At 36.7% G+C, this 17792-nt stretch overlaps 1 protein-coding gene across 1 annotated transcript; it reads right to left on the bottom strand.

The window, feature by feature from the left end:
* Positions 1-1580: 1580 nt before the first annotated feature.
* LOC145768092 (uncharacterized) lies at positions 1581-6215 on the bottom strand. The gene is made up of 7 exons (XM_082579564.1): positions 6055-6215; positions 5453-5576; positions 4917-4992; positions 4300-4534; positions 3510-3733; positions 2003-2165; positions 1581-1848 (listed from the first exon to the last, which is right to left on the bottom strand). The coding sequence occupies exons 1-7, from the start codon at positions 6065-6067 to the stop codon at positions 1694-1696; spliced, it is 990 nt and encodes a 329-aa protein (XP_082435690.1). The 5' UTR covers positions 6068-6215; the 3' UTR covers positions 1581-1693.
* Positions 6216-17792: the final 11577 nt, after the last annotated feature.

Raw genomic sequence — 17792 nt, 5'->3', positions numbered from 1 at the left:
TTGTTAAAAAGCTATATCAGCAATCGTCTACAGCACACGGTCGTCAATGGAATCTCTTCAAACTCAAGACAGGTTACCTCAAGACAGGTGCACCAAGGATCGACATTGGGACCCCTTCTTTTCTAACTGTATATAAATGACTTACCAAATTCAACAAACATGAATGTTAAACTATTTGCTGACGACACCAATTTTACGATGAGCAACAAATGTGTAATAAATTTGCAGAACAATGTGAATGCCGAAATGCAAAAAGTTTACAACTGGTTGAAGCTTAATATATTATCGTTAAATAAATTTCTGAAAAACTAAATACATGCTAATAACAAATAAAAAACACATAAAAATTTTAACATTAACATTGGTAACACAAGCATTCAACAAAAAGATCAAATAAAATACCTTGGCGTTTACATAGATAACAAATTAACATGGAAATATCACGTAACTTAGATAAAATTTGCGGAAAAGTAGCAAAAGGTTCATGGGCGTTGCTTAAACTCAGAAATTATGTCAACACAGACACTTTAAAAGATGTGTATCACGCTTTGATTTACTGTCATTTGCAATATTGTATTTCAAGCTGGGGAAAGGCCTGTGACAGTGCACTGGATCCTTTAATAAAATTACAAAAAAGGTTATAAGAATAATTACGAAACAAAATTACTATGCTCACACTAATTTTTTATTTTTCAAAATAAACATCTTGAAACTAAAAGACATCCCCATAAACATTGGCTCGTGAAAAACACGAGAAATATACGTGTTTTTTTACCCCAGTTTCACGTGTAAAACCCGTGACGTGCACCCGTGTTTTACACGGGTGTTTGCACAAACGCAACCCGTGTTTTACACGAGATCTAACCCGTGTTTTACACGTCTTCTAACCCGTGTTTTACACGAGATCTAACCCGTGTTTTACACGTCTTCTAACCCGTGTTTTACGCGTCTTCTAACCCGTGTTTTACACGAGATCTAACCCGTGTTTTACACGAGATCTAACCCGTGTTTTACACGTCTTCTAACCCGTGTTTTACGCGTCTTCTAACCCGTGTTTTACACGAGATCTAACCCGTGTTTTACACGTCTTCTAACCCGTGTTTTACACGTCTACTAACCCGTGTTTTACACGTCTTCTAACCCGTGTTTTACGCGTCTTCTAACCCGTGTTTTACACGGGTGTTTGCACAAACGCAACCCGTGTTTTACACGACATCTAACTCGTATTTTACACGACATCAAACCCAAGTTTTTACATGACACCAAACCTGTTTTTTACATGACATCAAACCCGTCTTTAACATGGCAATTTATTTATAACCAATATCACACATGACAAAAAATACAAAAACAATGAAAACTATTAATACTACAAAAAGTGCTCAATGCTAAGCAAAAAGGCAAAGCAGAGCGAATTAAATCCAATATAGTTATTACTATCTGAAGCCTTTACAGACTGTTTCACCTAACGAATCATCAGAAGGTTTGCAAAACATGCAAAAGTAATGAATCGATAATTCTATCATAATGTATATAATATACAGTAAAAGAATTATCGATTCATTACTTTTTTTGCATGTTTTTCAGACCTTCTGATGATCCGTTTGGTGAAACAGTCTGTAAAGGCTTCAGATAGTAATAACTATATTTGACAAAAAATACGGATATAACTACTGAAGGCAGTACAGCTGTTTCACACATCATCAGTTGAGCGAACCGTGCTGGATGAAGATGTCTTTGCAACTGACTGTCTTCTTCTCTTTTCCGCTGACTTGAGGAATTCTTGCACAACAGCTTTTACATTGCCCATGGTTGTGTCTTTCGTGTAACTGCATGTTCGAACGGATGCTGTAAGCAAAAAAGTAATTAGTGCTTAGTCACAAAAGCAATAGGCTAGCAATAGATATATAGAATCCTTCACGGTTCAAATATATTAAAAATAGATTGTAACATACGTTCATTAAGCAGGGTGCGTGCAAAATCTAAAGTTTAGGCTACATACCATAAATTACAAAGACAATTTTGCAATCTTTCATTGGGCGCTTGAAACCGCGTTGACCCATCCAATTGAACTTCGTCATAAGCGCGTCCGTAAATACTCCAGAAAGAATTTGCTTTACGGTCTTTTTGAAGTCAGTGGAAAAATACCGACCAAAATAAGAAATCTGCAAAACAACATTTATCAATTATCATATAAAATTTAAACTTCACAGATATATATTCCATAGAATAAAAGTAGAACGCACTCATAAGTAGAAGCTATTAAATTAGAAGCTATTAGCTATTAAATTTCATTGTTAACAGTCAGGGCCGTGGAGTCAGAGCCGTAACAATGTTTAGCCAAAGGAGTCGGAGTTTTAAAAATTGCAGTGACCCCGACCCAGGCCTCGAAATATCCGGCGGTCATGACCTCCGGAATGACCTCGAATGTCTGTCGAAGCCGGCTCATTGGTCGGTCATAAATGACCGCCGCAAAATTCTTGACAAAAATAGAGCTAATGCAGCAAAAGCATCTTTTAAATTTGAATTGTTACAATATTGTTTGTTTAACGCGAACAAATATGGAGCTGAAACAATAATAGTACAGGCAATTGCTTTAAAGATCACATTAGAGTGGCATGGTTAATTGGTTATGGTTAACGAGCTGATAGCAAAAGTAGCTATTTTTACATCATTTCAATTCAACGCCTTGCAATGTTGCCTTATGTATGTTGCCTAGATCTGAACTTTTTGGCATATTCTAATTTTAACAATGAGGATTATTGCGTTACATTGATCATTTGTTAAAAAGGTACGTCACAGAAAAGCAAGTCTCAGCTGGGTTCCGCACGTGCTTAGGCGAATGTGGCGACCTTATTCACGCTGATACGGATGGAAATAGAATTTCTGGCAGTAATCGCTTGGCACAACGAATCTATAACGCGAAAACCACGGAATAAGTGATGGTAGTTGCTTTTGTAATAAGGAAATTTGGATTGTTGTTTTCAATTGTGTTTATTGCGTCATTACACGACTGTCATTAACGCACTGATTTATTCGCAAGCAATCTGCTCCAGTATACTTCAGGGTCGGTTAATTAAGCCATCAACCATTGCAGAGTTATTCTGTTGTAGAAAATCTGTCCGGTTGAGATATTGAATGTCCGCTGAAAATGCCAGTCCGGTAGGACATGCTTGACCGCCGGAAAAAAGTACAAATTTCGAGGCCTGCGACTCCTATATAAAATTGAGGAATGCTCTACATTGCGAGGAATTTTAAAAGTAATTATCCATTGTCAGAGTGTTAAAAACTTTGGGAAATGTATAATTTTGACTATTTCCAAACAAATCGTTGTTTTGCTGCAATCAAAGCTGGTTGAAACTTTTAAAAAATTTGCAGCAGTACCGACATTGCAAAACTGCTTTAAAGAGGGTGAAAATAACCAGTATTTCTTGTATGTCTATTCTATGAGGAGAGTCGGAGTTGTGATACCGATTCCACAGCCATGTTAACAGTAAAAAAAAAATTACCAATTTATTTTGAACAGTGCTGTTTCCCAGGTTGTGTTCAAGCTCGTCAAAGTCCTCCAGGCTGTTGATAGGAAAAGATGGAATTTCCAAAGGGGGTTCTCCTATTTGTTGAGCTGTACATGGTATTGGGGCGCTTCTTTCACTTTTCATTATCAGATCCAATTTTTCATTGACGCAATTTAAAATTCCCTTAATTTCCAGTTGCGCAATTCGAATTCGTCGAACTGTGTGAAAAATAAGTAGTTGCTTTAACAATGCAGAAAGAATGGCTCCCACGCTAGGGCAGTTGTGATACAAGGAGCTGCCAAACAAGAAAAGCGAGTGGTAAATAATAATTCCAATTAAGAACAATGCTCTTTTAGGGGCCGGTCAGATAGGTGCGCACACTGTGGCGTCTGGATATTTAGGTGCAGAGCACTGTGGCGCCCGTTCATTTAGGTGCTATTCCTAGTAAACCTAAATATCTAGACGCCACAGTGCGCGCACTTATTTGACCGGCACCTAACTGTCTGCGCCTAAAAGACTTGCTCCCTTCAAGAGAGACTCAACAGATCTTCCAAAATTTTGGAATTTATTAGAGATTTCATCTAATTTATTAGAGAAACTGAATTTTAAAATGCTCTTGAGTGAAGATGGAAGTTATGATAAAAAAAGAGTTAACATAAATAGACAAAGTGAAGAATTATAACTAAAACTATATCACTAAGATCACCACACCGATGCAGCTGAGCAATTGTTGAGCGAAGTTAATCGAACAAGTTTCAAGATTTTAATTTAACCATGTGCAAACCTTCACTCTGCAGCGTAACAAATTCTTCACGAGATATGTTCACTTCAGGTGTAGTGTCTATTGCAACATTTAAGTGATTGTCTTTGTCATCCAAGTGAAAGTCAAGGATTGACTGTTCACGCTCTGGACTTGAATACTGTGGTGCCCTCACAGAGGAAGAGTGCGGAAAATCCGGAACTTGAGGCAGTTGCTGCAAGGCTGTAGCAACCTCAGCTGCTCGTATAGGAGTAGAAACCTATGAAAGATTTAGTGACCGTCAAAGTGAACATTAACAAAATATATTCAGTGATATGCTTGGCTCCCTCTACACCCTCAAGTGTCGCACACAAAAACAAACGGACGACTATGTTATCCTAAACTGTCCAATCTATCACGCTCCATCAAAATCCTGGATGGCGACAGCATATTTAGACAATGTTCGAAAAGTTTTGATTGAACACCTTAATCCGTGCTTTTAACCTTAAAAATGAGATTGCAATATTTTTTTAAAAATTGTACCACTTTTAGAAACCGCTCAATTTCCCCAAAAAAACAACACCTAAAAATCGTCAAATTTTGGGATTACCGGTATCGTAATGGTTATCAATAATAAGTGATTAAAGTATTTGTTTACTTACAGTAATGATATTTTCTGACTCGGACAGTGAGTCACTTTCATCTGTATCAGCAATCCTCAAAGGCAACCGGCAATTCCTGCATTCATAATTTGAAAACGGTTACTTCAGCTAGATATCATGTTTGTCTTTGCTTATTAGTACATTACTACATTACATATTGATATCTCGTCAACATCAACACATTTTGCATACACAACCAATCAACATGCAATAAACGTAGTAATGCATGGGCGTACAGTATCTTAAAGGATTAGCTTATATTTGCATCACGGTGTTGTCAGGTACAATGTAACAAGCCAAAATGTACTTACATTAGATACAATTTATACAACAATGTTACAAAAATGTTATATACAACTGCCACGTTAGTGTAACTGTGACTTCAATACAAAAAGTTACTATAATGCGAAGTAGCCAACTGGCACGCACCCATGTATTATACATAAGTTAAGAAAGGGTAAAAGTGGTTTTGAACAGTTAAAATCAAAATCAAATAAACAAATATCAGGAAAAATAAATGCATTGTTATATAATACCTCTTTCTTCTTTTCGATTTAGGTTGTCTACTGTTATTTAGTTCTTCTTCACTAGCTGCTGTTGAGGCCAAATCAGAAGTACTTTCAGCACGTTGCAACTTTAACAGCGCTTTGGCCAAATCATCTGTTGCAAAATATTAACAGGTCATCTTCCCATAACAGTGATCAAGCTTTGTAAAAACGATACACTGGAGAATAAGATCTCATGCATATTGCATATGGAATACAGTAATAACAATCCGCTAAAGCGGTTAAATGGAAATTATACACCAAAAAATTGACAGCTAACTAAGACAAGCAGCCGTGCTGCAACAGAAACAACAGAGCAAGCATAAATTTTGTTGCACAAAACTCCATATATATATTGGAAAACATATTACATGTTTCATGAAACTTAACACTTGGCAACATAAATTGGTAAGAGGAAATCATAAGGTAAGTAAATTCCAACTCTTAATACAAAGTTATGTCACCATAATTATAAATGATATACTGTCAGCCATTGGGTACTTCTACTGGCAAGGTCCTACCTGTGATTGTTTCGAACTTTTATTTATGTACAACTTAATGGATATTATAAATTAAATATCATTAATGTTCACCTGTTTTGTACATAATCCGTACATGATATTTTTTCCAATTTGGATTAGCATCTGAATTTTGCAGGCATAACTGGCGAACCTTGTAGCCGGGAAGCTCAGGCCAATAACAATTCAAAATATCTTTATCCTGAAATATCCATTTCTCTGGTACAAGATCGACTTCACCTCTTGATACAAATTCAACAACTGCAAATGATCTCATAGTCTGGACTTGCTTATTACTTAACATAGATAGTAAGACACCTAAAGTATTTTCAATCAGTGTTATTACTCAAGACTGCACAGTGCACATTAAATGATAGGCTAATCGAGTGAAACTATTCGAACATAGAAATAAATGCACTGTCTACAACAAGCATAAAAGTGAGTCTGCTACTATGGAGCAAGTCCGATTCGGAGAGTTCCCTATTCGGAGACAGCCTTTTACGAAGAGTTCCCTATTTGGAGATTTTTTGAAAATCAAAATTATAAAAAATATGAAAATAAATTCCAAAATTCGTTTGCATACAGACAGCGACGCGGGATACATGTCAATTTTATGTGAGCAAACATTTTAATTTAATAGCTCAAAAATAAATTTAATTCGTTTTTTATTTTTCGCTAAATTTCAATTCAATTAATTTTTCTTTGTCCGAATGCAAAAGAAACGATATTGTGGAATAAAATACAAAATTCTCTAAATGTTTGTTTGTCGTATCCAGGCTTACACCTGGTGGTTGAAGATTTAGATTAAGGGGACGGGAAGGCAAGGAAGCCAATCTTCATGTTCACCTTCAGACATGCCTTTAAGTGTCCTGCCAAAGTCACGGCCGCATGCTCTTGAGCGGTGTCGAACCGGTGCCCATTCGATTGCTGCTTCAGGGCTCTCACCACTCAGCTATGCAGCCGACAATTCTCTAAATAAACAGAAGGCGTTGCTGGATTTTCAATCTCCGAATAGGGAACTCTCCGAAACAAAAAGGGACAACGGGACAAAAAGAAGTAATGCCAAGTTACAATAAATGATACACAAGCACGTCAATTAGCAGGAAAAGGTGATAAAAACCAAAGGTTTAAAGTGTGCTATGTAGCACTGGGTCAATGTTATGGTTTAGAAGTATTATTTAGGTCGGCCACTAAATCCAAACAAATAAACTGCACACTAACTGCTTGCAGGCAAATGCATAATTCAATTACTTAAAGCGCATCTCACTGATGAAGCAAAGGAAACGCAATTTTATAAGATTCTTTTAGAGGAAGAAGAACATATTTCTTTGTGATACAAGAAATATGACAAGAAGCAAGAGCATCATTAGGCTGTGATAGCATAGTAACACCAATCAATGTAGAAGAAACTGGATATGAAAAAAAATCACAACATGTGTCAAATACATTATAAATAATATATTTATCATCGTTTAGTGCAACAATATTTCTAATAATCACTATTTGTTGGTCAGATAGTTGAACACAGTTGTTGCCAGTATTAACCGACAGAAATCCTAGTGGAAGTACCAGCTGAGAGTATTGATCACCATGGGCTAATTTCATTGTAACAGGCCCATGACTGTGTTTTTTCTTGCATACTGCAGTTGTCACTTCTTCATCTGCAGGCTGTACAAACATTTGCTGTTCTAACAGGCGATTCACAAGTTGAGCCAATGGTTGAGATGGCTTTCGAATAAGCCTTTTTATTTTACCTAAATAATTTTCAAATGGAAAGGCAGAAACGGTATTGAGAGATCCAAAATTATGGGCATCTTCTGCCAGGTGAATTAAGCAGTGCACATTATATAATACACTAGACTTTCTTTTCCATACAATGAGCCAAAGTTTTCTACAAAGGTCACTAAAAGCTTGCCAGCATAATCAATCATTTCTGGCTTACTGCATAATTCTGAACATAACAAGATTCTTATGGCTGCAGATAGCAGCATAAAATTGTGATAATAATGTGAAGGTAAAATCTTATATAATACTACAGGTCCAGTGTACAAAAGAAATTGACGGAATTCTGTAGCTTTCCATCTATCAATGTCACGAAGAGTGCGAGGCTTTCGTGCAAACTCACGAGGAATATAGCTTGCCGCTGCAATGAGTTTCATCGAAATTTGGTCAATGATAGCACTCCTTTGACGATGTTTCAAAGGGCCTCTCATCCAAGTTACCAATAAACGTCTTGCGACTCCAAGAAACACCATATGCATGTGATCCAGTGGAAACTGAGACACTGGTCCTACTTCAATTTCAGCAAGAGGACAAGTTCCTTTGTGGTGATCTTTATCAACTGTTGCTAAAAAAGTTTCATCTGTACGCAGCGTACAATGAAGGTCTGGGAAGGTCATTTTGTTCAACCATACTCCATTAACTATGCATCGTTCACATCCATGATAACCATTATGACTTTTTATATTTTTTAAGAATGCTCGAGCTGGAGCATCACAAACGAAGGATGATATCTTCAACTGAAACTGTAGCTCCATAAAAGTCACACCACCTTGTATTATTTCTTTCACATCTTGGCAAAAGTGAAATAAGTATTGAAGAACATCTGTTGGTTTTGATTTTCCATAAAATATGCCAATTACAAATGGATCGGTATTCGATACATTCATAATCATACCTAAAATTGGCCAGATTTGAGCAGAAGAACTCTTAAATAAAGGTAGGCCATCAATATTAATTTGCAATAATAGAGTTTTGTCTACTTTCTGTAGTTTTTCTTTATGCTTAGCCAGTAGTGTGATAATGGCCGACTTCAAACCAACATGAAAATACTGTCCACCAGCTAGATCTCTTATATCTTTGACTTGAGGTGGTGTTTGACGAAGAGTACGTGGATCTTTTGGAAGTTCTGGATGTTGCACATGTAATATAGCCAACAAAGATTTTAAATCGTCATTAGTAATAGAGGATTGCCTTGCCCATGCACCAAGTTCTTCATTAAAATTTTGCACTTTTTCCTGCTCACTATCAATTGATTCTTCAGAGCTGCTACAATAAGAATCATTTATGGAATTGTTGCATAGATCAGGATTAGTGCTGCAGTTCTCATAAGTATGCCTGTCAGACCACTGGGAGGTAGGCCTGCCGGTAGTCGGTGCTTCTTGATTTTGTATTGGATCAGCTTCTGATAAATCTGCAGTACTAGCTTCTACATCCACACTGGGGCAACACACTGGATCAGACATATTGTTGATATTACTAATTGGTAATTGAACATTTTGTCGTTTAGTACTGATGTTTGACAGCTCGGCATCTGCTTCTTGGATTGCTCTCCTTCGTCGAGTCCACCAAGAAAGATTATGTTTACTGCGGCCAGTCATATTGTACACCAGACTACCATAACTATATTTATATTGAAACCAATTCTTATGACACTGAATAAAACACAAGACGGTTTTTGAGCGGGCAAATCTTTTATCAGACATTAAAGTCCGCTATCATCAGAGTAGGGTGCAACCTAATTCGTACCGTCAATTCATACCATAAAAAGATTGAGAGAAAAAATAGCACAAAGCCGAAGTCGCTGATCGCAACAAAGCCGAAGTCGCTAATCGGATCGGAGTTTCTGCAAACATTTCAAAGTTAGGGTTTCCGCAAACATTTTAAAGTTAGGGTTAGAGTAAGTGTTAAAAAAAATTAGGGTTAGGATTAGAGTTAAGCGGAAACTCCGATCCGTGTGCTATTTTGACTTTTTTAAAAAAAATTTTTACCTAATTTTTTTAACACTAACCCCCCGCACTAGCCCTAACTTTAAAATGTTTGCGGAAACTAGTGTTGGGCGATATATCAAATTTTCGATACGATATCTTTTCAATATCAATATTTATTTCAATATCGTTCGATATTCTAACTATTACAGCCCTAACTCGTAACTGCAAACCCCCACAAAAACGTCGCCGAGGTCAAACGGCAAAAGTTGAAATTGCCTCGGCAATTGCTGTAAACGTTTATTACAAAAAAACTTGTACTAAAACATGTAAAACGAGAAGCGAAAAATATACTAGAGTAGTCTATCCCGACCGCACTGTTTGATTTGTTGTGATGTAATAATACCAGCGGCATCTAATGGATGGAATAATTTCCCGGCAACAAGATTTCAACAATCGGAAACTTCACACTGTCAATCTCGGTGACCAGGCCTGCGTCTGTGATTCAAAGCCTCTACAAGTATGCAAAACTGCCAGGATTAAGCTCTGCAAGAAGCTTTCCCAGTCCGAGGATAAAGATTCAATCAATCAATTCGACATCTAGCGACGTTGAATTATCATAAAATAACGTTAATTGCTCAACCAAGTATCGGTAACAAATTAATAGCTCCCTGCGAGAAGATTGCCTCGATTTACGTATACACTAACATAATTTCGGCACAATTGGGATACTGCGAGCAACACAAAGTCGGTTTGACAAAGAACTACGGTAGTTGTCAGAATCATCAGATGCTGTATCGGAGGATGAGGTTGTCACGTCATCACTGGAATCGGACACATCAAGAGGCTCATCGCTTGGCGGTAAGTCTACACTGTCTTCGCCGTTCGCAATGAAGCGTCTACGTTTTGCGGCTTTCGTGCTTCGATACCCATCCAGACGACTCTTTCGCAGAGCTTTAGAACAAAATATCAAGTATTTTTTTAAATATCGTATCGTTTTTTTCAATATCGCCCAACACTAGCGGAAACCCTAACTTTAAAATGTTTGCGGAAACTCCGATTAGCGACTTCGGCTTTGTTGTGATCAGCGACTTCGGCTTTGTGCTATTTTTTCTCTCGATTTTTTCATGGTACGAATTAGGTTGCATCCATCAGAGTATAATTCTTATTAAATGATACCGTAAACATACATTAATTGGTTAGGTGAAAAACCTATAATTATTGCACTACTGTAGTTCAATAAGACTAGGCTACGTTAAATAAAAACAGGAAAGGCATAGCCTAAATTACTGTATGTTCCTCGTTCAGCCTGTAGATAGGTACTTCAATAAATGGCGTCACAGTCATTAATTTTAAGATTAAAAACAGGCACAGCTTTTCGCTTCTTTTTTGATTTGAACAGCCCTGCACCGTTTCGGTATGTTCACAGTGATTCGTGCAAATACTGCACACTGCAAAATCTTTTGCTAAAAGAAAGAACTTTTATCTTCCTGCGCTTTTACGCAGATTTAAATCAGGTGACCGCTGGTAACCGCGATATAATATTTACGAAAAAGAAGGGGGAGAAATTCGGTTGTAACAATGATAATTACATACTGTATTCCTGAATTGCACAATTCCTACTGTACCCAATAACCAAACGAAAACGATTATTCAATGCCAATTCTCAACGTAACAACTGTCGGAGAATAAGGAGTGCTGAATAAAATATAAACCAGTTATCGTACATGAGCTTCCCCAGCACAGAATGTACGTTGTGGGGCCAGGGATTATCAGCCCAAAGATTGTTAATCTTGGGGCCAGCCAAAAGATTATCGATTATTTTAAACGAGAAAAACAAGATGAAACAAAACTTTTATTTTTAGCTAGCTACTGGCGTATAAATAAAACACGTATATAACACGTCAAAAACACGTGAGTAGCCTATACAGAAAAAAGGGAATATGCAACTACAGAGAATTTTTGAAGATTTTAACATAAAACGCATTAAATAGCCTACAAGAGTTGAAAAATTATTATAAACGAGAAAAACAAGATGAAACAAAATTGCTCTTGGCGTGTAAAAAAACACGTGTATAACACGTTAAAAACACGTGAGTAGGCTATACAGAAAAAAGAGAATATGCAACTGCAGAGATATTTTGAAAATATTAACATAAAACGCATCAAATAGCCTACAAGAGTTAAAAATTATTTTAAACGAGAAAAACAACATGAAACAAAATTGCTGCTGGCGTGTAAAAAAACACGTGTTTAACACGTTAAAAACACGTGAGTATACAGAAAAAAGTGAATATGCAACTGCAGAGATTTTTTGAAGATAATTAACATAAAACGCATCAAATAGCCTACAAGAGTTGAAAAAATATTTTAAACGAGAAAAATAACATGAAACAAACTTGCTACAGGCGTGTAAAAAACACGTGTATAACACGTTAAAAACACGTGAGTATACAGAAAAAAGGGAATATGTAACTACAGAGATTTTTTGAAGATATTAACATAAAACGCATCAAATAGCCTACAAGAGTTGAAAAAATCTTTTAAACTAGAAGAATAACATAAAACAAAATTGCTACTGGCGTGTAAAAAAACACGTGTATAACACGTTTAAAACACGTGAGTATACAGAAAAAAGTGAATATGCAACTGCAGAGATTTTTTGAAGATAATAACATAAAACGCATCAAATAGCCTACTAGAGTTGAAAAAATATTTTAAACGAGAAAAATAACATAAAACAAACTTGTTACCGGCGTGTAAAAGACACGTGTATAACACGTTAAAAACACGTGAATATCCAGAAAAAAGTGAATATGTAACGATAGAGATTTTTTAAAGATATTAACATAAAACGTATCCATTGATATTCTAGAGTTGAAAAACTTGCTTCAAATATGATATAAAGCATTATTGCAATTGATAACATGTGTAAAAAAACTCGTGTTAATCACGTGTTAAAGTGGTGTAAAAAGAACGTACCCCAGTATTACACGAGTTCCCCCAGAATTTCACGTGTTTTTCACGAGTCAATGTTTATGGGGATACATAACATTGAAATAAAAAAACATATGTACAAAGTTCATATGAATCAGTATCCGTCTACGTATTGTGATTTATTTACAAATGCTTCATCTATTCATCAGCATAACACAAGATATCAAACAAGCAACAACTATTTTATAAATAGATCAAACACAGAATTTGGCAAAAAGTCCATGCAGGTATTGGGACCAATGCTCTGGTCAGAGGTTCTAAGTAAGTTAGGCTAAAAAACTTATCATTTCATTGTTTCAATATTTAGTATAAATATTTAGTCATTGTTTCATTAGAGACAAAGTGTTAAAGGCATACTAAAGGAAAATTTCAAACCGGAATTAAGCATTAAAATGAGTAAACTGAACATTCAAGAATACATTTCAAAAACAATTACCCAAAAAAATTTGTTTTCAATGGCGCTGGCAAGGCCCAAAGTCCAGTGTTTCATTTATTTTCATTTTTTTCAAAATGACCAAAACGTGCAAACACAGCTCAAGAATACGTCATAAAGTCCAGCAATAACAAAAGCCACGTTACCAATCTGATGTTTTAAGCAAACTGTCTGCTGTTTTGATGTTAAAATGTGCTGTTTTGATGTAAATACATACATAGCCTACAGTCAAATCGCCCGCAGTAACAATTATTGCGTGATCGGTTGATTGCTAGACTTTATGACGTAGACTTTATGACGTTCTTTACAGTCGCACGCTTCGTTGCTCAGGCCAATCTCGTTTTGAAAGCTTTGACAAAAGCACGCCCACAATGGTGGTCAGACCGCAATGGGGCAAAATTTTATTGAAAATCGTTTTATGGTAGCATGTTAAACACAAAGAACGTGGAAAATCGCCAAGTCAGGTTTTTCCTTTAATACCCCTTTAAAAAAATATTCCTAGGCTTTTTTTCTCATCTTTCTGCATTTGTAAAAACTTTATTAAGGTGTTGCGACCATGCCATAACTGATTGTTCTGCTTTGGCTTCATGCACGTTATTTCGTCCGTGTTTTGTCGCTTCTACCTTTTCAAGACCCCTGCTATGTTTGACATATATTGTTTTTTGTTGTGATGGTCAGAAATAAAAACAAACTGAACTGATGTCCACTGCATTTTCATGAAAACCTGGATCACTTAAGTTGCTAGGATTACCAGATAATAAAGCCTAAACATGCACATTTTTGAAAATTGGCATCTTTGTACCAAATTGGTATAACCGCCTGACCGAGGCCTCCAAAAAGGTAGCCACTTTAACAAGTAAAAATTCTTCCACTGCAATTGACTAGAATGCAACCGCCAACTAATCAGAACATGTTATAAGAGGCTACCGTCCAATTGTGACCTTTCTTGCACTCAGCCATAGAGTTAATGCTTGTTTTGAACTCTATTTGGTACCACCAGAAGAAAAAAGGGCAATAGCAGTGGTGGGAATCGAACCCGCGTCAACAAAATAACTACTTTCTAGCCCTAACCCTAACCCCTAAGCCAACCAGCTGACAGAAAATCCATCACTTGATTTGCTTTGTATCATCATCTTTTCGCTCTTTTTCGCGTCATAGAAAACGTAGCTTATGATTGGTTGGCGGTGCATTCTAGTCAATTGCAGTGGCAGAATTTTTCCTTGTTAAAGTGGCTACCCTCCAAAAACGCTGCTCCTCAATGAAATAACTACGAATTAGGTAAAAATCTTAAACATGATACAATTGTTACATAAAAAGTTATATTGTATTTAAAAAAAAAAAGTAGCCCAATTGGGCGCCTGGAGAAATCAAAAGTAGCCTAATTGGGCGTAAAGCGCCCAATCTGGCAACCCTATCGTGAAGCCCTCTTGACAACAGTGAAGCAGTGTTGTGCGGATATTGAAATTTGATAATCCAATCCAATCCGAAATTTTTTAGAAATATCCGAATCCAATCCTGATCCAAAAATAATAGGAAAAGCAATATCCAATCCAGATCCGAATATCCGAAAACTAGCATTATAACAGATATATGTTACACTAACATTTTTTTCTTACCCTACCATCCTTGTCTCAATTGCAGCATAGGCCTAATGAATTTATACTGATATTAAAGTAGCACTCAACCTACCAGTAATCAATCTGAAACACAACAATAAACGACAATAACAAAACAAAGAAAATAGCAGTGTAAGCATGCACAGTTGCACACACTTATCAAAAGCATAGGCTACTGTTTTTGAATATAATGATACAAATGTCATTATAAGATCAGTGTATAATAAATTGTCACTAATCACATGCTCACTTCCATGAACCATACAGAAATGTAAGGCGTTCAGAAAACTATTCTTCCTCAATCTACTATGGCAAACTTTTTAGCTTCTGCTGGGCACCGGCCAGCACTTTCTAGTACCGAGGTAGGCTACTTTCATCAACCTCTTAGCGTAGCGTGCATGCCTTTGCTTAGTTGTTGGTTTGCTTCTGCGACCTGCGCTGCGACAGACTGCGAGTACATCGGTATCAGATCAGACTAGTGCTGCCAGATCTACGGAGGCTATCTTCCCTGAAACGAAGAACAGCAACTACATGGAATTTATGTCATTTAATTTATTAAAACGTAACTAAACAAAGTTAAACAGATTCGGATTCGGATGATCCGGCTCCGGATCCAGCTTGGGAAAAATTGAATCCAATCCAATCCGGATCCGAAAAATTTCTTCAAATCCGGCAGGATCAGACTCCAAAAATCCGGATCCTGAACAACACTGCAGTAAAGCTGTAACAATGTTTTTTCACACCGCTAGTGACAGTAGAGTGCAATTATGTTAAACAAAATTTCTGCTCTCGGTAGTGGCTCAACTCTCCCTGTTCCTCAACTCTCCTGCATCTCCCCTACACGAAGTATTGCACGCCATCGCATTCATGTAGAGAGTAGGCCATAAAAAAATTCGTCAATTTCACATCTTCGACAGGAAAATACCAGTGACTATGCTTGGCATCACCAATGAAGTGTGGTTGGTTTGTTGCATATGTTATGCAGAATGAAAATAAAATGTTGCAAGACAAGGTACCACTAACGTGATCCATATTTTCCGGTCAAAATGCACAGTTGCTCACGCTCCACAATGGCCGTCCTAAATTGCCTTTCCTAGTCTGTTAGCCAACACTATGATTAAAACGAACAAGAACTGAAGTGTACCAATAACCTACAACAATTCATAAACACAAAAAATTTACTTTCACCTGCCAGCGACCTCACGCTTGCTTGCAATAACAAGAAACGCTTTCATAAACCGTAGAAAACAAGCGATTCTTAACTCTCGGACTCCGCGTAACTCAAACTTCACGCTCTGGTGATTTTGAATGTGCAAAAGGTCTATTGGAGCATCTTTTTTTTCTCAATAAAAAAATTTGAAAAATATTTGGCAACCTTGTCTTTGATGCAATTGGTTATTGGCGCGAGATGAGATGAGTATGAGTTGAAACACTTGAACAAACGAATGTAGTGGTACTGTGGTAGTGTATTGTGAAACGTGAAATTCAAGATGAGATCACTAATGAAGTGAGTAAAATCATCCCTGGTAAAGTGAAACGAGGGCAAGGTAATAATATCGAACATGGCAGTATAGTGAGGGACCACTTGCAAATAGGACATGGTTTGGTTGATTGGTTTTAAATCTGTTCAAAGTTTGTCCTAAAATTCTTTGTTTTATATTGAGTTGCATGAGGAGATGATATCGGCAGGGGACGACATTGTCGCCAGTCGCCACCCTTGTAGGGTTCACGCTCCTCGAGAAAGGGTTGATGTCCCCTGGTTAAAAAATACTACTATAACAGATAGGATTACTTGAACAAGCAAAGTATTTATTAATGTAATATAGACTAACTGACAGCAGGCTTCTAAGCACCCATTAAATGGCCTAAGAAACTATTAGTGCAGAAAGAAACAGACTGACCGACAAACACTTAGCAAACATCGTAAGAGTCAAGACAACATCTTTTAATGCAAATGTCTGATAACATCTTAGCTGGAAAACAATGTCAAAATTTAAAGGAGTATTAAAGGAAAAACCTGACTTGGCGATTTTCCACGTTCTTTGTGTTTAACATGCTACCATAAAACGATTTTCAATAAAATTTTGCCCCATTGCGGTCTGACCACCATTGTGCGCGTGCTTTTGTCAGAGCTTTCAAAACGAGATTGGCCTGAGCAACGAAGCGTGCGACTGTAAAGAACGTCATAAAGTCTACGTCATAAAGTCTAGCAATCAACCGATCACGCAATAATTGTTACTGTGGGCGATTTGACTGTAGGCTATGTATGTATTTACATCAAAACAGCACATTTTAACATCAAAACAGCAGACAGTTTGCTCAAAACATCAGATTGGTAACGTGGTTTTTGTTATTGCTGGACTTTATGACGTATTCTTGAGCTGTGTTTGCACGTTTTGGTCATTTTGAAAAAAATGAAAATAAATGAAACACTGGACTTTGGGCCTTGCCAGCGCCATTGAAAACAAATTTTTTTGGGTAATTGTTTTTGAAATGTATTCTTGAATGTTCAGTTTACTCATTTTAATGCTTAATTCCGGTTTGAAATTTTCCTTTAGTATGCCTTTAATTGACTTTGTATTATAGAAATAAATTTTTGTTTCTTTCTATGTGTGTGTTATGTGTGCCTGTTTTCAAAGATGAAATTAATGGTTTTTAATTGTTTCTTGATGTACTCATTTTTCTTGAAATTTAATAGGTTCTGCGGCCCATTGAATTATTTCAAGTGACAATGCGGCCCACTATAATAAAAGGTTGAACATCCCTGCTCTCCAACTCAGTTGCAAGGTGCAGATATGTTAATAGACCCCATTTGTGCTTCAAGGATACATAGAATATAAGCTGGGCAAGGATATAAGCTGCCTATGATATTATGAGAGAGAAATACAGTCCTGAGAGATGTTACCGACTATTGGGCATGGGCTGCTTAAAACCTACAAGCGCCATTTTATGTATTATTTTCTGCATTAGCATCCTACCATACCACACTTGTGTGAATTTTATGCATTTGAAACTTTGAAAATTTTTATTATATATAATTGGTTCTTTTTAACTTTCCAG

This window comes from Aplidium turbinatum, chromosome 4 (genome assembly GCF_918807975.1).
Source record: "Aplidium turbinatum chromosome 4, kaAplTurb1.1, whole genome shotgun sequence".
Classification (NCBI taxonomy): domain Eukaryota; kingdom Metazoa; phylum Chordata; class Ascidiacea; order Aplousobranchia; family Polyclinidae; genus Aplidium; species Aplidium turbinatum.
Note: the sequence above shows the minus strand (reverse complement) of the source record. Positions and strands in the feature narration are given on the sequence as shown.

Bases quoted from the DNA above. Each gene is read 5' to 3' on its own strand.
- LOC145768092 (XM_082579564.1), bottom strand. The intron at 3,734-4,299 runs GTTTGCACATGG...TTTTTCACACAG, and splicing joins TGTTACGCTGCAGAGTGAAG to TTCGACGAATTCGAATTGCG. The intron at 1,849-2,002 runs GTATGTAGCCTA...TTTTGCTTACAG, and splicing joins AATTGTCTTTGTAATTTATG to CATCCGTTCGAACATGCAGT.